This window comes from Rhincodon typus, chromosome 12 (assembly GCF_021869965.1).
Source record: "Rhincodon typus isolate 14 chromosome 12, sRhiTyp1.1, whole genome shotgun sequence".
NCBI lineage: Eukaryota > Metazoa > Chordata > Chondrichthyes > Orectolobiformes > Rhincodontidae > Rhincodon > Rhincodon typus.
In genome coordinates this window covers 15,054,443-15,076,968 of record NC_063343.1, presented here as the reverse complement: position 1 = coordinate 15,076,968, position 22,526 = coordinate 15,054,443, and the positions used below count along the sequence as shown (strand labels likewise).

Below are 22,526 nucleotides of genomic sequence, written 5' to 3'. Positions count from 1 at the left end.
TACTCCAGATGTAGCCTCACCAGCACCTATACAGCTGCAGCAAAACCTTCCTGTTTATTAAACTTCATCCCTCTAGCAGTAAAGGACAATATTCAATTTTCCTTCTTAATTACCTGCTGCACCTGCAAAACCAACTTTTTGTGATTCATGCACGAGGACACCCGAGGTCCCTCTACACAGCAGTATGCTGCAATTTTTCACCATTTAAATAATAGTCCATTTTGCTATTATTTCTACCAAAATGGGTGATCCACATTTATCAACATTGTACTCCATCTTCCAGATCCTTGCCCACTTTCCTAACCTATTTATATCCCTCTGCAGACTTTCAGTGTCCTCTGCATCCTTTGCTCTACCACTCATCTTAGTGTCATCTGCAAACTTTGACACACACCTCCAACTCCAAATCATCTATGTGAATTGATTCTCTGTTTTTTTTGTTTAATGCTTGATTCTTAGGTAGCTGAAAAGCTTGGGGCTGTGACTAAGATATAGAGAAGCCTCTGGAGCACCACCACCTCAGGAGTTCTCTGTTCTCTGTGGTAAGCCACTTTAAGCCTAAAGAGAACCACTTTATCTATTATTCAGCAAATTCTGTAAGTTTTGACTTTTAATTGATAAGTCAGTGACCTTTTATAAATTCATAAGGCACCCCAAGTCTTTTGCAAAACCAATGGTTGCACCCAGAAAAGGATGACTGCGAAACTATCTTCTGATTAAGAATCATAAGAATCATCTCAGGAATCACTGAACCACCTTCTCAGTCTTTCCCTTCACCCAAACATGCATGTTTTTATGTAAGGGTCATTTTATAAGGAGTTAGAGTTTTAATCATAGAGTTATATGTTGACTGTTCATAATTATTTTCCTATAGCAGGAGTTTTTTAAAATAATAAATAGCTCAGTACAGAAACCTAGTCCATGCTTTCTGTCAACACAGGTCTGAAAGTCAGATAAATTGGGGAATCTTTATGTACTGTTTAAAAATTCTATGTTTTATGGTGACTCCAGCAATATTGGGGCATGATTTCCAGGGTGCTATCCCTTTAAGGAGTAATAATCTTGTGAATGGCGCAATCTGTCATGGTGGTGGAGAGAACGGATGCTTGTGGATGTTGTGCTAAACTGCTTTGTCCTGGATGGTGTTATGTGATCAATCCAGATAAATGTGAGGTGATGCACTTGGGCAGAACAAACAAAGCAAGGAATACACAATGCACTGTAGACCCCAGGAAGCACTGAGGATCAGGGGACTTTGGTGTGCAATTACCGTGGTCCCTTCAGGTATCAGGAAAAGTTGATGAAATGGTTGAGAAGGCAAATGGGAGTCTTTCCTTTATTAATTGAGGCACAGAGTTTACGAGCAAGGAGGTTACACTGGTTTGGCCACAGCTAGAGTATTGTGTGCAGTTCTGGAATCCACATTATAGGAAGTATATGATAACACTGAAGATGGACACAGGAGATTTACCAGGATGTTGCCTGGGCTGGAGATTTTCAGTTACGAAGAGAATTGGACAGACTGGGTTTTTTTCTAGAGCACACAAGATTGACAGGGGACATGACTGAGATGTATAAAATTACGAGGGACATAGATAGAGTAGACAGGAAGAAACGGTTCTCCTTGATGGAGGAATCAATGACTGGGGATTTAGAGGAAATGTGAGGAAACATTTTTTTCACTTGAAGGGGAGTGGGTATCTGGAACTCACTGCCTGTAAGGGTGGTAGAGGCAGAAGCCCCCATAACATTAAAAAAGTATTCAGATGTGCACTTGTGATGCCAAGATTAGAAGGCTAGGAGCCAAGGACTGGAAATGGGATTAGAATAGTTCAGTATTTGTTTTTACCTGCACCGACATGATGGGCTGAAAGGCCTTTTTCTGTGCTGTAGATCTCTTTGATTCTATGAGCTTTTGTGTGAGTGTTGTTGGAGCTGCACTCATTCAGGCAAGTAGGGAGTATTACATTACGTCTCTGACTTGCGCCTTGCAGATGGTTGACAGACTTTGGGAAGGGAGGAGGTGAGTTATGTGCTGCAGTATTCCTAGCCTCTGATCTGCTCTTGTAATCACTGGATTAATAGACTTAGTCCAACTGAGTTGCTGGTCAATGGTAATTCTCAGGATGTTGATAATGTCAAGGGATGGTGGTTAGATTGTCCCTTATTGGAGATGGTCATTCCTTGGTATTTGTGCTGCACATTACTTGTTACTTGGCACCCCAAATCTAGAGACTATCCAGATCTTGCTACATTTGGACATATATCAGTATCTGAGGAGTCGCAAATGGTGCTGAACATTGTGCAATCATCAGCAAATATCCCCAATTCTGACCTTATAACAGAAAGAGGTCATTGATGAAGCAGCTGATGGTTGGGCTTAGCACACTACCCTAAGGAACATCTGCAGAGATGTCATAGGGCTGAGAAGACTGACTTCCAACAACTGCAACCATCTGCCTGTGTGCCAGGTAAGATTCCAACCAGCGAGAGTTTGCCCACTGATTCCCATTGACTGCAGTTTTGCTAGGGATGCTCAATACAACATTTGGTCAAATGCAACCTTGATGTCATGGGACGTCACTCTGACCTCACCTCACCTCTGGAATTCAGCTATTTTGTCCCTGTTTGAACAAGGCTGTAATGAGTTCAGGATCTGATTGGCTCTGGCAGAATCCAAACTGAGAGTTAGTGAGTAGGTTATTGATGAACAACTGCTGTTTGATAAGTTATGTTTCAATTCTATTCTTACTTGTCATCTCTTGGTATGAGGCAGCTGAATAGCTTGTTAGGCCACTGCAGAGGGTATTTAGGAGTCAATCACATTGCTGTGTGTCTGGAGTCGGTGGCCTAGATTAGGTAAGGACATCAGATTTCCTTCCCTGAAAGACATAGTGAACCGGATGGGTTTTTACCAGATGATAGTTTCATGGTCACCATCACTGAGACTAGCTTCTTTGTTAATTGATTAAATTTAAAATTCCCAATTACAATGGGATTGCAAGTTGCAATTTGAACTCATTGCTCTGGATTACTAACCTCAGTAGTATCACCACTATGCCATATTCCCTGATGTACTCCACTGCCACCCTTACTTCATTTCACACAGCAGCTCTTCTTTGCTCTCTATCAATCAGTGTTCTCTCCAAGCTGCCTCTGCTTTTCGGCTTTGATTATTTCTAACAAGCTTCCTGTCAGACAGCCTTTACAAATGTTGCCTGGATGATTGAATCATACAATGATCCATTTGGCCCATTCTTTCTGGTTGTGCTCTTTGCTGGAGCTGTCCAACTGGTTCCGCATACAGAATATAAAACAAATGAAGAGGAGTTTAATATTGCAAGAGCAAAGAGAACTTGAAAAGGACGTGACCTGGGCAAAAGCAGATAAGCTACAGTGGACATGTGAAGATGGCACAAAACAGATGAACATGAAGGCTGATCTCATGGGAGGAGTAGCTACAAGCAGCAGCATCCAGTTTATTCTGACTGTCCACATTCTTCCAACCAAAATGTATCTCTTTCTCTGCGTTAAATCTGATCTGCCATACACCTGCTGATTTAGAGTCACAGGCATACAGCACGGAAACAAATCCTTTGGTCCAACTCGTCTGCGTCGAGCAGACATCCCAATCAGACCTAGTCCCATTTGCCAGCATTTTTCCCATATCCCTCTAAACACTTCCTATTCATATGACATCCAGATGCCTTGAAATATTGTAATTGTACCTGCCTCCACCACTTCCTCTGGCAGCTCATCCTACGCACGCATCATCTGTGTGTCTCAGGGTCCTTTTTAAATCTTTCCCCTCTTATCTTAAAACTATGCCCTCTAGTTTTGGACTCTTCCACTCTAGGAAAAAGACCTTGGCTATTCACTCTATCCATGCCCCTCATAAATCCTCCAACCTGTCTGATGCCATCTTGATGCTTGTTACCACATTTTCTGACTTGGAACTGTGAACTGTTAGCCCTTTATAGCTATTTCAACCTTATTAATATCCATCAACATGATATCTGCAAATACCACCTCTACTCTATCCTTTTCATTCAGTTAGCCACATCTCCACCAAAAAGCTCCATTCATTTTTCACATACATTTGGTCACCCTGAATTAATCTGTACCTTCCGAAATACTCTCTAAATGCAAGTCTAATTATACATTCTAGGAATTTGCCTGCAACTGGCCTGACACTAACTGGTACAAAAAGCAAAACACTGCAGATGCTGGAAATCTGAATGAGAAAAAAACAGAAAATTTTGGAAATACTTAGCAGTTCAAGCAGCATGAGCGGAGTGAGAAACAATTTCAGGTCTGAGGTCTAATGAAAGCTCATAGACCTGAAACTATTTCTCGCCTGCTGAGTATTTCCATTTTTTTTGTTTTTTGTTCAGCTGCTTTGTCTTTCTTGGTCTTTATGAACAGAGATGCTACTCCAGCAACTCTCAGTCCCATGGTCACAATATCTGTATTTAAGGAGGATTGAGAAATGGTAGCCAGAGACCCTGCTTTCTCCAGTCTTGTTTCTTTTTCTCTCCAGCAAAGAAGACAGTTGTACAAGTTGACAGGTACTGTTCTGACTACCTCCCTGCAATTGTCACAAATGATTATTGCATTCACTCCTCTTGTACATCACTCGCATCATTAAATTGACAAACACTGTTATTGCTCCATTCTGCACTGTTAAATTTTTACCTTCATCCCTGAGTGGCTGTATTCACTTGAACTTTGCTTTTAATGACTCTGTACTTCTGAAAATGTTCACTGTTTTCATTTATATTATCTGCTGGCTTGTTTTCATAATCCCTTTCACTCTATCTGTTCGCCAGCTGCAGATTCAGTTCTCTTTCTGTTCATTAGCCCCACTTTCATCATGGATTACCCTTTCAAGTTTTCAATTTGTTGTTATCCACAGAATTCAATGTTTTGCACTTTCTTTTCACTATGTATTAATAATATTTAGTGATAGCTGAGTGTTTCCCAATGATTATTTGCAGATATGTTTGATAGAACTTCTGCCCTGTTAAATTCTCCCTGATTCCATCTAATCCCATTAACCTTTGTTTCTTTCCAGTTCTAATGCAGTTTATCTTTCACACTTCCTAGGAATTAACTCAGGGAGAATGTGTGAATGAGACAGAAAGACAAAATCTTACGTTCTTAAAGCCCCTGTAGAGCACCTGAAGCTCTCGCTTGCTGAAGTTGGTCTGGGCCTGTAGTTGTCGTAAGCCCTCAGGCCGATGGCAAACTGTGGTCATTTCCAGCTCATCTTCAACCTTATCTGTAAAAAGAAAGCACAGCCAGAGAACGTCAGAGAAATGAAAATAGCAGTGCTTCAGAGGGACAATAGCTCTCAGCCAAGATCGTACATCTCACATGTACATTCAACAGACCTTGTCTAATGCATGGTACCAATGAAGGCAGGAAACAGATACATATCCCATCACACACCCTGTACAAATGGCTCCATCACATAGTTCCCAAACTTGGACTATGTTCCTATTATCAGTGTTTTCACTGTCTCCTGACTTGCAGACCTGTCTTAGAGACACAGAAAATAGGAGTAGGTGTAGGCCATTTGGCCCTTTGAGCCAGATCCTCCATTCAATATGATCCTGGTTGATCATCCAATTCAAAGCCCTATTTCCATTTTCTTCTCCATGCCATTTTAACCTTTTAGTTGTAAAAGCTTTACACCAGCTCCTTCTTGAAAACATTCAATAGCTGAGCCTCAACCACTCTCCATGCAGAAAATTCCACGAGCTCACCACTCTGTGGGTGAAGACATTTCTCCTCTTCTCACTATGCACGGGGATGGCTTTGCTTATCCTGATTTGGAATTTGACTTTCCCAGGTTATATTTATTAATTTTTATCCTCCACTAAGAGAGAGATGACTGACGTGTTAAAGAATGCCTCTTGCTCTCTGCAGCTTCACTGATCACTGTTCCTAACCCTGATATATATGCATTATAATTAAACACTTCTCTCTCTCACTGACATCACTGCACCTCAGCACTCCTTTCAAAACAGCTTTTTTCTGTGTTAGCTCATAGGCATACAGATTAGAAACATTGCTTGCTGCATAGTTCGATCATTTTGATACAATGATAGATGTGATATTTCTATACATCTGTAGTCACTGGAAGTCAATGTTAGCATTCCGATGGATATATTTATTACTGATTACAGAGCTAAAACTACTTTGTTCATGAGCTTGAATAAATAAAGAGTGAAGAGGTCAATGCAGATCCAGCTCAATAAATTGATTCAGCTCACCAACTGTTCCTCATTCTGCTGTCTGGAATATTGGATAATTTACCTCTGGCTGCCCAAACTTTATCTAATACTTTGTGTTGATGTCACATCTTCAAAGTGGCAGAACATTCTGAGACACTTCACATTCTCGCTATTAATCATCTGAAACAGAGTAACATAAGGTCAAGGGACAGATATGTTTTAAGGATCCTCCAAAGGGGAGAGGAGCAAAGAGTTTTGGGATGGAGTTGCAGAGCTTAGTGCCTAGACAGGGTCTTCAATGTTGGAAAGATACGAGTTGGGATGATTGAGCGGGTGGTAGAGTTGGGGGTATGCAGGAGGCTAAAATTGGAGGAGCATGGAGATCTCAGAGGGTTCCACGAATAGAGATTACAGAGATAGGGAGGGGCATGGCCATGGAGATATCTTAAAGCAAGGATGAGAATTTCAAAATTTAGGACAAAGCTTAACTGAGAGCCGTCAAGCATATTAAATATGGGAATGGGGCTTCCTACATGTTAAGACACAGGCACCGCAGATTTGGATGAGCGACATTCATGGAGAATGGTAGATGGGATGCGGACCAGAGTGTGTTGGAGGAGTTAAGTCTAGACGTAACTAAGACGTAACAACTGAGAGCTTCAGCAGAAAGGTGATCTGCTGCCTGATATCTATTTTGTGATTATTTTGGACACAGCAGTGCAAAAGGACTGACTGCAGAAAAGGAATGGCATATTTGATTTTCCAAATACAGCAAAATTTTTATTATCGGGCACGTATAGGACCAGGACCTAGGGGTGCAGGTACATAATTCTTTAAATTTTGCGTCACATACAGACAGGATGGTTAAAAAGGCATTTGGCACACTTGCCTTCGTTACTCAGTCCTTTGAGTATAGGAGTTGGGACATTACATTGAGGTTGTACAGAACATTGGCGAGGCCACTTCTGGAATACTATGTCCAGTTCTGATCGCCCAGTTATTGAAAGGATATTATCAAGCTGGAGAGGGTTCAGAAGAGATTTACTAGAATGTTGCCAGGTATGGAAGGTTTGAGTTATAAGGAAAGGCTGGATAGGCTGGGACTTTTTTCACTGGAGCATAGGAGGTTGACAGGTGATCTGATAGAGGTTTATAAAATAATGAGAGGTATAGATAGAGCTGATGGTAGTTGTCTTTTCCCTAAAATGGGGAATTTCAAAACTAGGTGGCACATTTTAAAGCTGAGAGGAGAGAAATTTAAAAAAGACATAAGAGGCAATTTTTTTACACAGAGGGTGGTTCGTGTGTGGAATCAACTTCCTGATGAAGTGGTGGCTGCAGGTACAATTACAACATTTAAAAGACATTTGGATGGATATATGTATAGGAAAGGATTGGAGGGATATGGGCCAGAAGCAGGCAAGCAACTAGTTTTGTTTGTGATTATGTTCAGCAAGGATTGGTTGGACTGAATGGTCTGTTTCTGTGCTGTCTGACTCTATGACTGTAATTGAGCAAATATTTTGGATAATCAAGAGATCTGCATAATCAATGTGAAAACATACACTAAATAAAGAAATGTAATGCAGGGGGCATACACATCATTGTTATACTTTATTTATTGCTTAAATCACTTAAATAACTTTGCCTTAAATAAAACTTACCTACACTGAGCCATCTCACTCGCACCCTCAACTGACTACTTGGACATTGCAGTATATCGTGGCATTTGAGGAGAAATTGACTTGTAACTTATTCAACTGTTGATATTTTGTGTGGCCACTCAGTCGAGGAACAAGCATATTTATATTGAGGTAAGTAAATTTAAAAATCGATTAATAATAAGATTAATATGATTAATCATAATGATTAATAATAATTAACCTAGAGACATGCAGCACATTGTCAGCTCAGTAAATGCGTATAAAAACCCCGAGAGACAGGGACCCACCCAGGCTGCAAGTGGAGGGCAAATAAAGGCTCTCGGGGGGTGAAGAAAATTTTCTTATCTCAGGTCTTTGGAATTCTCTTCCCCAGACAGCGATGGAGGCTGTGTCATTGACTAAATTGAAGGCTGAGTTAGACAGTGTTTTAATCAGGGAGTCAAGGATTAGGGGGTCAGACAGGAAAGTGCAGTTGAAACCGATCAAAATCATTTATGATCGTATAGAACAAAACAACATGCTCGATAGGCCCAATGACCTTCTGCTGCTGCTGATTTGTATGAGCTAATGATCTTACTGATGAACAGCTACCTTGATGGAGGTGTCATCTCTTAGGCACAGTGTTAAACCGGTTCTCAGTCAATCTGGTTAAACAAGGCTCCAGTTAGTCTGGTACAGTGTTAAACTGACACCCCAATCAGTCTGATGCAGTGCTAAAGTAGACACGAGCCAGTCTGGTATAGGGTTAAATCAGGCCCCAGTCAGTCTAGAACAGTGTTAAACCAGGCCACAGTCAGTTTTGTGCAGTGTTAAATCAGGCTGTAGCTGGTCTGGTACAGTGTCAAATCAGGCTGCAGTCAGTCTGGTACAATGTTAAACCAGGCCACAGTCACTCTGGTGGAGTGTTAAAGTAGGCCCAGTCAGTCTGGTGCAGTGTTACACTGAGGTCCCTGTCACTCTGGTGGAGTTTTAAAGTAGGTTCAGTCAGTCTGATATAGTATGAAAACAGACCCCAGGCAAGCTGGTCAGAGACAGTCTGAACTGCAGGTGCTGGAGTCTGAGATAACACAGTCTAGAGCTGGAGGAACACAGCAGGCCAAGCAGCATCAGGGTAAGGAAAGTTGACGTTATGGGTCAGGACCCTTCTTCAGAAAATGGGTCCTGGCCTGAAACATCAACTTTCCTGCTCCTCTGATGCTGCCTGGCCTGCTGTGTTCATCCAGCTCCACATCGTGTTACCTAGGCAAGCTGTGCACTGTTAAGCTGAGAAGCCAATCACATTGGCGCAGTGTTAAGCTGGGAAACCAGTCAGTATGGTGTGGTGTTCAAGCAGGCCAGACTCAGTCTTACACAGGCGTTAACTCAAGCCCCAGTCAGTGTGCTGTGGTGTTAAACTAGGCTCAGTCAATTTGCTGCAGTGTTGAAACAGGCCCAATTATATCTGCTGCAGTATTGAACCACACTCCAGTCAGTCTAGTGTCATGTTGATAATGTCCCCAGTCTGGTGCAGTATTAAACTGAGACCCCACTCAGTCGCTGCCCCAAGCTCCAATCAGTACTGTGCAATATTAAACTAAGCCACACTCAGTCTGGTATCATGTTAAATATGACTTCAGTCTGTCTGGTGCAATGTTAAAGCAGATCCCAGTTTGTCTGGTGCAGTATTAATCCAGGCCTCAGTCAGTTTGTTGTAGTATTAAACTAGATCCCAGCAAGTCTGGTTAAGTGTTAAACCAGATCCCAGTTAAACTGAGACCTCAGTCAGTCTGGTACAGTGTTAAACCAGGCACCATTCACTCTGGTCAGAGGTAGTAAGAACTGCAGACACTGGAGTCAGAGATAACAAAGTGTGGAGCTGGAGGAACACAGGAGACCAGGCAGCATCAGAGGAGCAGGAAAGTTGACGTTTTGGGTCCGGATCCTTCTTCAGAAAGAAGGGTCCTTTCTGAAGAAGGGTCCCGACCCGAAACGTCAACTTTCCTGCTCCTCTGATGATGCCTGACCTGCTGTGGTCCTCCAGCTCCACACTGTGTTATCGCTATTCACTCTGGTGTAGTGTTAAATTATGAACCAGGTCAGTCTGGTACAGTGTTAAATCAGGCTACAGCCAGTCTGGTACAGTGTTAAACGAGGCCACAGTCAGTCTTGTGCAGTGTTAAATAAGGCTGCAGCCATTTTGGTACAGTGTTAAATGAGGCCCCAGTCAGTCTGGTACAGGGTTAAATCAGGCCCCAGTCAGTCTCGTACAGTGTTAAACCAGGCCACAGTCAGTTTTGTGCAGTGTTAAATCAGGCTGCAGCTGGTCTGGTACAGTGTCAAATCAGGCTGCAGTCAGTCTGGTATAATGTTAAACCAGGCCACAGTCAGTCTTGCGCAGTGTTAAATCAGGCTGCAGCTGGTCTGGTACTGTGTCAAATCAGGCTGCAGTCAGTCTGGTATAATGTTAAACCAGGCCACAGTCAGTCTTGCACAGTGTTAAATCAGGCTGCAGCTGGTCTGGTACAGTGTCAAATCAGGCTGCAGTCAGTCTGGTATAATGTTAAACCAGGCCACAGTCAGTCTTGCGCAGTGTTAAATCAGGCTGCAGTCAGTCTTGTGCAGTGTTAAAATAGACTGCAGTCAGTCTTGTGCAGTGTTAAATCAGGCTGCAGTCAGTCTTGTGCAGTATTAAAACAGGCTGCAGTCAGTCTTGTGCAGTGTTAAAACAGGCTTCGGTCAGTCTTCTGCAGTGTTAAAACAGGCTTCGGTCAGTCTTGTGCAGTGTTAAATGAGGCTGCAGTCGGTCTTGTGCACTGTTAAAACAGACTGCAATCAGTCTTAAAAACAAAAAACAAACAGAAGTACAACACAGGAACAGGCCGTTCGGCCCTCTAAGCCTGTGCCGATCATTATGCCCTAACTAATCTAAAAAACAAACCTTCTGTCTTTATTTGGTCCATTTGCCTCCATACCAATTCCATTCATGCAACCGTCCAGATGCCTCTTAAATGTTGCCTCTTCAGGAAATGCATTCCAGGTTCCTACCACTCTCTGCGTGAGACACTTCCCTCACACATCTCCCTTAAACTTGCCCCCTCTCACCTTGAACTGTACCCTCTTGTAATTGAAATTTCAAACCTGGTAAAAAGCCTCTGGCTATTACCCTATTTATGCCTCTCATAATTTTGTAGACCTCTATCAGGTCTCCTCTCAGCTGCCATCTTTCTAGTGAAAACAATCCTAGTCTTTTTAACATTTCCTCATAGCCAAAGCCCTTCAGACCAGGCAATATCCTGGTGAACCTTCTCTGCACACTCTCCAAAGCTTCCACACTCTTTTGGTAGTGTGGTGAACAAAACTGCACACAATACTCCAAAATGCGGCCTAACAAGGGTTTTATAAAGCTGCAACATGTTTCGCCAAATGTTGTACTCCACGCCCCTGGCGATGAAGGCAAGCATGCCATATGCCTTCTTAATCACTTCGGCCACCTGTGTTGCAACTTTTAGGGAATCTGTGGACCTGCACGCCCAGATCCATCTGAATGTTAATGTTTCTAAGGGTTCTGCCATTTAAAGTATAATTCACACCTAAATTTGATCCTCCAAAATGCATCACCTCGCATTTGTCTGGATGAAACTCCATCTGCCATTTCTGTGCCCAAGTCACCAATCTATCTATATCCTGTTGTATCCTTTCACAATGGTTGGCACTATCAGCAACTCTACCAATCTTCGTGTCATCTGTAAACTTGCTAATCAGATCACCCACATTTTCCTCCAGATTATTTATATAAACTACAAACAACAGAGGACCTAAGACTGATCCCTCTGGAGCATCACTAGTTATCAGTCTCCATTCTGAAAAACATCCTTCCACCGCTACCCTCTGTCTTCTATGGCCAAGCCAGTTTTGTATCCATCTAGCCAGCCCACCCCAAATTCTATGTGATTTTAGTTTTTGTACAAATGTGGGACTTTATCAAATGCCTTACTGAAGTTCATATAAATACATCCACAGCCCTTCCCTCATCAATTTGTCACCTCTTCATAAAATTCAATCTGGTTGGTGAGACATGACCTTCCCAGTACAAACCATGCTGCCTGTCACTAACTAGCTATTATCTTGTCCTTCAGTATCTTCTCCAAGAGCCTCCCCACCACAGACGTCAGGGTCATCAGTCTATAATTTGTTGGATTATCCCTGCTTCCTTTCCTAAACAAGGGAACAACAATGGTTAATCTCCAGTCCTCTGGAACTTCGCCTGTGGTCAAAGAGGATGTGAAGATATGTGCTAATGCCCCAGCTATTTCTTCCCTTGCCTCTCGCATTAACCTGGAATAGATCCCATCTGGTCCTGGCGACTTGTCTACCTTAATGCAATTTAGGAGACTCAAAACGTCCTCCTTCAATATATTGAATTTTTCTAGATTATTCACACACTCATTCTTTGTCCTGTGCAGGGTTAAATCAAGCTGCAGCCAGTTTGGTGCAATGCTAAGCAAGATCCCAGCCAGTCTGGTGCATTATTAGAATAGATCAGTATGTTTGGTGAAGTGCTAATCCACAGCCCAGTCTGTCTTTGCAGTGTTAAATTATCACCCTTGTCACACTAGTATTAACCACACCCCATTCAGTTTGGTTCAATGTCAAACATAACCTTGATTAGTCTGGTGCAGTGTCAATAAAGGCACAAGTCAGTCTGGTGCCGTGTTAAAATAGATCCCAGGCAGGTTGGTGTAGTGTTAAGCTGAGAAGCCAGTCATCTGGTGCAGTGTTCAAGCAGGCTACAGTCAGTTGACACATGTGTTAAACCAGGGCCCAGCCGGTCTGATGTAGTGATAAACCAGACCTCAATCAGTCTGTTGCAGTATTGAAACAGAAGCCAGACAGTCTGCTGCAGTGTTAAACTGAAACACCAGTCAGTCTAGTGCAATATTAGAACAGGCCCTAGGCAGTCTAGTGCAGTGTTAAACCAAACCCCAATCTGTCTTTTCAATGTTACACTTTGACCCTTGAGAAACTGGCGCACATTTGTCCAAACCCCATTCAGCTTGATACAGTGTCAAACATGACATTGGTTAGACTGGATCAGTGTTAATACAGGCAGAAATCAGTCTGGAGCAAGAGTTAAGACAAGCCAGTCATATTGGTGACGTGTTAAACAAGATGGCGGCAGAGGAATTAAGCAAGATGGTAGTAGAGTAGGACACTTCAGCCAGAGCTTGTCCGCACCCTCTGTTCATTTTTTATCCCCTCTTTTTTATTCTCTCTCTCATTTTTTTTTATCTTTTCTGTCTTTTTCCTCATCTGCCAGTGGCCTGAGTCTGAGCAGGGGCATCCAGCGGCCTGGGGACGAGCAGGGGAATCCAGCGGCCGGGAGTGGAGTGGGGACGGCGGCTGGCGAGCCCGGAGTGAAAATGGCTACTGGTTGGGAACTGGTGGAGCCTGGTCTGACCACGTGGAAGTCCTTATAGAAAGACTGTAATGTCTATCTTTTAGCTTTATTTCTTGTTTCTCTAACATATTCTATGTATATCTGTACTGTAGTGTAACATTTTTTATCTTTATTTTCTCTATTTTCTGTACTTTTGTGTTGGTGACATTGTACACTTTTCACTGTACTCCTGTTCTTTTGTAACTTGAGTATACGTGACAATAGACCTATTTTTCTACTTCTAATTCTAAACTGAGACCTCAATCAGCCTGGTGTAGTGTTCAAGCAGGCCGCAGTCACTTGGTAGCAGTCACTTGAAACAGAACCCAGTGAGTCTGGTGTAGTGTTCAACCATACCCGACTCTGTCTTTGCAGTGTCAAACTGTGACATTTGTCAAACAGGTGCAGTTTTAATTGGACCACATTCAGTTTGGTGCAGTGTCAAACATGACCTCAGTCCATCTGGTTCAGTGTTAATCCAGCAAAAATCAGTCTGGTGCAGTGTTAAATCAGACCCCAGGCTGATTAGAAGAGTGTTAAACAGAGACACCAGTCAGTCTGTGTCCCCAGTCAGTATGGTATAGTGTCAGATTAGTCCAATGTTAAGTCAGACCCAATTGAATCTGGTGCAGTGTTCAACCAGGCCCCAGTCTGTTTGGTGCAGCATTAAACCACACTCCAGTCAGTCTGGTGTTATGTTGAAACAGATCCCAGTCTGTCTGGTGCAGTATTACACTGAGACAATAGTCAGTCCGGTGCAATGTTATACCAGGCCCTACTCACTCTGGTGTAGTGTTAAACAGACATAAGTCAGTATGGTGTCATGTTAAATAAGACCCTTTGTCTGTCTGCCGCTGTGTTAAACCAGGTCCCAACTAGTTTGTTGTAATATTAAACAGGGCTCAGTCTGTCTAGTGTAATGTTATAAGCCCACTTTCAGTCTGGTGCAGTGTCAAACAAGGCCTCGGTGAGTCTTGTACTAGGGTTAGACCATGACACCAGTGAGCTTGGTGGACTGGTAAAACAGAAGCTAATCAGTCTGGTGTGTTAAACCAGACCCTAGTCAGTACAGCACAGCATTAAAATGTGCCCCCAGTCAGACTAGTCCAGTGTTAAGCCAGACCCAATTGAATCTGGTGCAGTGTTCAGCCAGGCCCCAGTCTGTTTGGTGCAGCATTAAACCACACTCCAGCCAGTCTGGTGTTATGTTGAAACAGATCCCAGTCTGTCTGGTGTAGTGTTACGCTGAGTCAGACGGGTGCAATGTTAAACTAGGCCCTACTCACCCTGGTGCAGTGTTAAGCAGACACAAGTAAGTCTGGTGTCGTGTTAAATAAGACCCCTGTCGCTCTGCCACAGTGTTAAACCAGTTCCCAGTTAGTTTGCTGTAGTAATAAACAGAGCCCAGCCCGTCTGATGCAATCTTACAGCCCCTTTTCAGTCTGATGAAATGTCAAACAACACCTAGGGGATTTTGGTACCAGTTTTAGATCAAGACACCAGTGAGCCTGGTGAAGTGGTAAAACAGAAACCAGTCAGTCTGGTGCAGTGTAAAGCTGAGGCCCCAGTCAGTCTGGTGACGTGTAAAACAAAGGCCCAGTCTGAATGGTGCATTGTTAAACTGAGAAACACGTCAGTCCAGTGCAGGATTAAACCAGGCCCCATTCATTCTGGTGAAGTAATACCCCAGGCCTCACTCAGTCATTTGTAGTATCAAACCAGGCACCAGTCAGTCTGGTGCAATGTTAAAAGAAATTGTGGGCAGTCTGGTGCAGTGTTAAACCAGAGCCAAGTCTGTCTGGTGTAGTTTTAAAATAAACCCCAGTCAATCTGGTGCAGTGTTAAACCAGACCTCTGTCAGTCTGTTGCAATAATATAAAAGGCTCCCCTCAGCCTGTTGCAGTGTAAACCTGAGACCCCAGTCAGTCTGGTGCAGTGTTAAGTGAAACAGCAGTCAGTCTGGTGCAGTGTTAAAACAGATCTCAGTTTATCTGGCAATGATCCTTGATAATGCCACAAAATGTATTGAGGAACAGCAATCTTTTTCAGTCTCCTGGCCAGTCAGGATGAGGCAGTGTTAAATTAATACCCCAGTCAGACAGGTGCAGTGTTAAACCAGATCCTCATTCAATCTAGTGCAGCATTGAACTGAGACTACAGGAGTCTGGTGCAGTGTTGGTCCAGATTCCAGTCAGTCTGATGCAGTGCTGAACTGAGACCACAGTCAGTCTGGTGCATTGTAAAACCAGGTCCCATTCACCCTGCTGCAGCTTTAAGCCAGGATCCAGTCAGTCTGGTACAGTGCTAAAGTGATATTCCAGTCGGTCTGCTGCATTGTTGAACTTAGATCACAGTCAGTCAGATGCAGTGTTAAACTAGATCCCATTCACCCTAGTGCAATGTTAACCCAGGTTACTCACTATGGCACATTGTTAATCTGATAGCTCAGTCAGTTTTAAACGAGATCCCAGTCAGTCTGGTGCAGTGCCAAAAAAAGGCCTCAGTCACTCTGGTGCAATGTGAAACCAGACTTCAGTCAGTCCGCGGTCCGTTAAAACAGACCCCAGTTCATCTGGTGCAGTGTTAAACCAGACCCTTGTAAATCTGGCAAAATGGTCAAACAGAACCTGTCATGCTGGTGCAGTGTTATACCAGGAGCCAGTGAGTATGTTGCAGTGTTGAACTGATACCCCAGTCAGTCTGGTGCAGTGTTAATCAAAACCCCTGTCAGTGTGATGCAGTGTTAAACCTAAACCAAGTCAGTCTGGTGCAGAGTTAAACTGACAACCCTGTTAGTCCAGTGCTGTATTAAACCAAGTCCCAGTCAACCTGGTGCTGTGATAAACCAGATGGTCAGGTGTTGTGTTAAAATAGGTCCCAGTTCATCTGATGCACTGTTAATCTTGGCCTCCGACACTCTGGTGCTGTGTTAAACCAGACCCAGTGAGTGTGGTGCAGTGTTAAACTGAAACACTAGTCAGCCTAGTGCAGTGTTAAACTTGTACCCAGTCAGTCTGGTGCAATGTTAAGCCAGGCCTAGGTCCATTTGTTTCAGTGTTCATCCAAATCCCCATTCAGCTTGTTGCTATATTAAATCAGACACAAGTCTGATGCTAGATTCCAGTAAGTCTGGTGCAGTGATAAAACAAAAAAAAAATCACTGTGGTGTACTGTTAAATAAAATCTGAGTCAGTCTGGCACATGATTAAACTAAGACTCCAGTCAGACTGGTGCAGTGTTAAACCAGCACCCAGTCAATGTGGCATCGTGTTAAATTGAGAATCCAGTCAATCTGTTGCAGTGCTAAACCAGACCCCAGTCAGCTTGGTGCAGTGTTAAACTAAGCCTCAGTCACTCTGGCGAAGTGTTAATCCAGGCGTCACTCAGACTGTTGCAGCGTTCAACCAGGTCCCAGTCAGTCCAGTACAGTGTTAAACCAGATCCCAGTCAATCTGGTATAGTATTAAATCAGACCCCAGTCAGTCTAATGTGGTGTTAAACTGAGACCACAGTATGGTGCATTGCTAAATCAGGTCCATTCACCCTGGTGCAGTGTTATACTAGGACCCAGAACCCCACTTAGTCATGTGCAGTCTTAAACAGACCCCACTCAGACTGGTGGAGTTTCAAACAAGGCATCAGTCAGCCTGGTGCAGTCTTAAACCAACCCCCAGTCAGTCTGGTGCCAACTTAAACTAGCCCCCAGTCTGTCTGGTGCTGTGATCCATGTTAATGCCACAAAATGTTTTGAGGAACAGTGACCTTTTTTCCAATCTACTGGACATACCTTTCACTCAATCTCATCTCCCAAAATAATTGTCCATTCATTTCACCACTTATTTTCTGGGATCTTGCAGTGCCAACATGGCTATTTTTGAAGAAGGGTCCCGACCTGAAATGTCAGCTTTCCTGCTCCTCTGATGCTGCCTGGCTTGCTGTGATCCTCCAGCTCCACCCTGTGTTATCTCAGACTCCAGCATCGGCAGTTCTTACTATCTCTGGCTATCACATTATCCACTTTGAAAGAACACTTTGGAATTCATTACAAATCAACCTGGTCCTTACTCGCTTTCGAAAATTGCAACACTTCAAACAGCAGCAGAAAACTCACTGCTGAATGCAACTGATTTCGCTCTCCCTCTGCAAAGGCAGAATTCACCCACATTCGGTTTAACTCACCAGTAGTGCAGCACTCCCTCAGTACTAACCCTATGACACTGCAGCACTCCCGCAGTACTGACTCTGACAGTGCAACATCTCCTTATTACAGTCCCCCCCACAGAGCAGCATTCTCTCAGTACTGACCCTCTGACAGTGCAAGCACCTCTTCAGTACTGATCCTTCGATAGTGCAGCACTCCCTCAGCACAGACCTTCAGATATAGTTAATGCCCTACGTTGTCTCCCTTCCTGCTGAAGCTAGATGAATGGGAGGTGCTGGGGGCCAGTCATATATACAGTCTGGTGCAGACCCTTTCTAATGGATCCCTGTACACAAGTGGGAACTGGAAAGGCTCAGTTGCAGCTTGTGGGGAGCACACCCCATCCAGTGGCTGCTATTAATCCATCATCGTCACACTGTAATTACGTACCTCATTGAGAAATATGATGTACTCGAGGTTTTTTTTGGAATCTTGCACTAATAGCTGCTCAGTGTGGATGGTACTGAGCTCTCCTCATTGCTCACATTCTTTCTGCTGTCAGTTTGATTGAGTGCACACATCGCACTTACACATAGAGCACACCATCGCACACCACTGATATTTTTAATTCAGTCTACTTCAGTTATCCCTGAGTAAGTCCTATTTACAGTGGCTTCATGCCTGCTGTCAGGGACAGTCTGTTGTGTGGTGAGAGTGGGTGCTTAGGAGTGTGTGGAAGTCTGTGGGATGGATAGTGGAGTCAAAGTTTAGAAGCATGGAATCAGGGGTGAGGTGGAGTGCTCAGGCTGGGGTGGGGGTGAGGAGAGTCTAGGACTGTGGGAAGTGGTAAGGGGGTGACAGAAAATGGCACGGTAGGTGATAGCCAAGTGGTATTATTGCTGGACTATTAATCCATAAATTCAGCTATTGCCCCGGGGACCCGGGTTCAAATCCCACCACTGCATGAAAAAAAACTGTAATTAAGAATCTGACAACCATGAAACTATTGTTGATTTTCAGAAAAACCCATCTAGATCTCAAATGTCCTTCAGAGAAGGAAATCTGCCATCCTCACCTGGTCTGACCTAACATGTGATTCCAGACACGCAGCAACGTAGTTGACTCTCAACTGCCCTCTGAAATGCAAGCCATTCAGTTGTACCAATCGCTCTCTGCAAGGGCAACTAGGGATAAGCAATAAATGATGGCCAGCCAGTGATGCCTACATCCCACAAATGAATTTAAAAGAAGATGAGGCTGCCAGAGTTCACTGGACTCTCTCGGAACAGGAGACGGTACTCACTGATTTCTGAGGCGCAAAAACCCCAGGTTTTAAAACAAGCTTCTTTTTCACATTTTCTCTGAATTCTTCTGTGATTTTGTGAATGTTGCTGATGGGAATACGAGGTCGTTCCAATCTATGGGAAGGAGAGATGGGGGATCATATGGGAATTTCCAGGAATGAATGCAACCAGAGTTGGCATCCCTGGGTGAGGGTGTTGGGGAGTTAGGGGCAGGGGTCAGGGTGATGTGGGGAAGGTCAAGGGGCAGGGGCTGTGGGTACAGTTAAGGGGCAGGGGTTAGTGGCGGGGTGCTGTGGGTAAGATGAAGGGGCAAGGGGCAGGGTGGTGTGTGTCAGGTGAAGCGGAAGGGCTGGGGGAAGTTTGCTATTGGTAAGGTGAAGCATTAGGGGTGAGGGTGCAGCAGGTGTGGATCTGTGAGTAAATTGAAGAGGCAGGGTGCAGGGACTATGGGCATGCGGGTAAGGTGAAGGGGCAGGCGCAGGGTGCAGGGTTATGGGCCTATGGTTAAGGTGAAAGGTCAGGGTGCAGGGGCTATGGGTCTTTGGGTAAGGTGAAGAGTTGGGGGTAGGGGCTGTGGGGAAGGTGAAGGGGCAGGGGTAAGAATGAAAATAACTTTTAAGTTGCAAAGTGCTCACATCGTGTTCAGGATTACAATGCCACTCAGTCTGGTTTGCATGTGATTTGAAATTTGAGATTCTATTATCCTGGGAGCATGCTAAACTAAAAATCGGAAAGGGGCCCAACCTCCTTTGGACTGCTGTTTTTACAGGAATCTGTGGCCTGCTAGGGACCTGTCCAAGACAGGTATGCAGCCCGAGGTATGTACCTCCAGGCATATAAGTGCAGTTATAAGCCTCCAAGTACATAGTGTTGGGTATACAGCCTCAAGCCTCTGCCCCAAGGTGTATGCTCCAAGCTATATTCAGACAGGTATACAGTCCACCCAGATATATACTCCTAGCTTTACAGTCCCAGATATATACTCCTAGCTTTACAGTCCCTGACATGCAACCCCAGGTGTATGCCCCAGGTTTGCGGACCCAGGTATATCTCCCTAGGTAAATCCCCCCAGGTATACATCCTCATGTATATGGCCCCAGGTATAATTCTCCCGGTATATTTCTCATGTATGCAACCCTGGGTATATGCCACATGTATACAGTGTCAAGTATACAGATTCGAACATATCCCACCAGGTATATGCCTCCAGGTGTACCCTGCCATCCCCACAAAGAAACCTTTAGCTTTGCTTCTCCCAGCTGCAGCTTCTCTCTTTTCTGCCAAGTTTGATGACATTATCCCATCCTCCAACTCGAACTCCCTAAATCCAACCCCACCACCAATCTCTAGCTTCTCCTTCCTAATTGTTGTGATCAGATCTCCCAGCCCCACTCTGCTTGATCTCCCCAGGTCCCAGGACTATGCAGGGCATTGAAGCAGACATGATGATGATAAAAAAGTTCTGATGTTGATAACAATGATACCCCCACACTCCTAAGGTTTTCAACTACCCTACTCCCTTTCTCACTTCCTGTCAATATTGAGACCTCTCTGCTCCCTCCCAGTCTATAACTTTACCTTGTTCTGACCATCAGAATTCTGCACTGTCCTGCCCCGATTCTCCACAAGCTCCACAAGGATTTCTTTGCTCCAGTTATTTGCTGTTGCTGACACAGGATAAATCTGTCCCAACTTCATGAAGCTGCTGTATTTTGTTTTATTTAAACTCATTGTTGAAAATGAAAAGCTACGCTGGTCTCTCCATGGAGTTTGGGAGAATTGTGAGCAGACACAGGAGTCCCAACATCGAGTGCAGACCGAGATACTCTCAACATCCAGGGCTACAGCCCCTTCACAGAGCTGAGACCAAGCTTGGAAACATCTTACAGGAAAATAAAACTGCTGGAGTTTTAGTTGTGCTAAAACTATCATGCCTTAAATGGTTAAACACATGGCAAAATAAGGACTGAGCAAAGCAAAGGAGAATGTGGGAGTCTCACTTACTGTCAGAGAAATCAATGAGTCCAAGAAAGTGGAGAAGTTTCAGTGATGTACACACTACAATCACAATCCCCAGAGTCTGCAGCCCTTCTGACTCGCCTTTGATATTCAGCATTGTTCCAAGTACTTTGCTGGGAGGCACTCCTTCCCCTTCATGACAAACGGCTGAACATAATCCCACCGACCTCTTCCGACTTACATCATCCTTTCTCTAAATCACTATAACTATTCTTACTACCTCCCCACTTTCACATGTTCTCTTTCTACCTTGCTTCCACACCCTCTCTTTCACTGTATCCTATCCCACACTCTGTCCGTATCTTTCTCTGTCTCTGTCTCCTTCAGTTTATCTCTTACTTTCTGTTTCTCTCACTTTCTATCTCTGTGCCTCCACCTCTCACTCTCTGCGCTGTCTGCCCACTCACAGGATTTCTATTTCTTGTTCTCTCTTCCTCTCTCTATGCCTCTAAGTCTATCTCTTTCCCTTTCCCTTTCTCTGTGTTGTTGTCTCTTAATCTACCTCTCTCCCTTTCTCCATTGCTTGTCTCTCTCTCTCTTCCATTCTGTATATGTTGCTTTCTCTCTGCCTATTTCTCACTCTTTCTCTTGGTCTGAGTCCCTCTTTCTGGCCAGCTCTGTCCCTCTACCTCTCACTCCCTACCTCTGTGTCTCTCCACCTTAAATCTTTGCACACCTGCTTATCTCAATGGGTCTCTCTCTACTTGTCTGTTCCTCTCTCTCTTTATCTCTCTTTTTATTTGCTTCCACTCTTGTTAAAATGCTTCAAAGCTACAATTCAGCAACCTCGGCAGCTCTTGTGTTGGGAAGCTGTTGAACCTCCCTGTCTGGTTGGTTGTTCTGTGGCTCACTACAGCAGTCTGTAACTGATACTCCCAGTAGCAGCATTACACGTGCACATCCAGTCATATGAAATATGAATTTCTCAGCTTGTAACACACTGATTGGCCACATTCTAAATACCAGCTCACTGAAAATAAATATTTAATCCTGACTGAATATTCTCAGTAGATTGTCTTAAAGTATGGCATAGAAGTTTTAATGTGTTTTATTGAATGTTTCTGGATATATAGCTATACGTGGATATTTGAGAAGTGATACATATTGGAAGGTACAGCTTGATAATCAGAAGTTAATCGGCAGGGTAACAGTGTATCCAGAGGTGTGGTCAAGAACCTGGGGGTTAATATTGTTGAATCTTTAAATGTGGTTGGGAAAGTTGTTAGAATAGTTTAGAAATTGCTCACTTGACTCTCCATAAAGAGCCAGTGAATACAAAACAGAATGTATAATTTTACAGAGATAGTAGGAACTGCAGATGCTGGAAAATCTGAGATAACAAGGTGTAGAGCTGGATGAACACAGCAGGCCAAGCAGCATCAGAGGAGCAGGAAGGCTGACGTTTCGGGCCTAGACCCTTCATCAGAAATGGGGGAGGGGAAGGGGTTTCTGAAATAAATAGGGAGAGAGGGGGAGGTGGATAGAGGATGGATAGAGGAGAAGATAGGTGGAGAGGAAACAGACAGGTCAAAGAGGCGGGGATGGAGCTAGTAAAGGTGAGTGTAGGTGGGGAGATAGGGAGGAGATAGGTCAGTCCAGGGAGGACGGACAAGTCAAGGGGGCGGGATGAGGTTAGTAGGTAGGAAATGGGGGTGTGGCTTGAGGTGGGAGGAGGGGACAGGTGGGAGGAAGAACAGGTTAGGGAGGCGGGGACGAGCTGGGCTGGTTTTGGGATGCGGTAGG

At 44.0% G+C, this 22,526-nt stretch overlaps 1 protein-coding gene across 2 annotated transcripts in view; it reads right to left on the bottom strand.

Annotated features, from left to right (window-relative positions):
• Positions 1-22,526, bottom strand: part of LOC109922315 (Kv channel-interacting protein 1) — a 312,678-nt gene that overhangs the window by 80,856 nt on the left and 209,296 nt on the right. For both annotated transcript variants that reach the window (XM_048603828.1, XM_048603827.1), the window contains one exon: positions 5,157-5,281. In XM_048603828.1, the coding sequence (XP_048459785.1) occupies positions 5,157-5,258 (102 nt within the window). In that variant the 5' untranslated portion in view covers positions 5,259-5,281. The remainder of the gene's footprint in view (positions 1-5,156; positions 5,282-22,526) is intronic.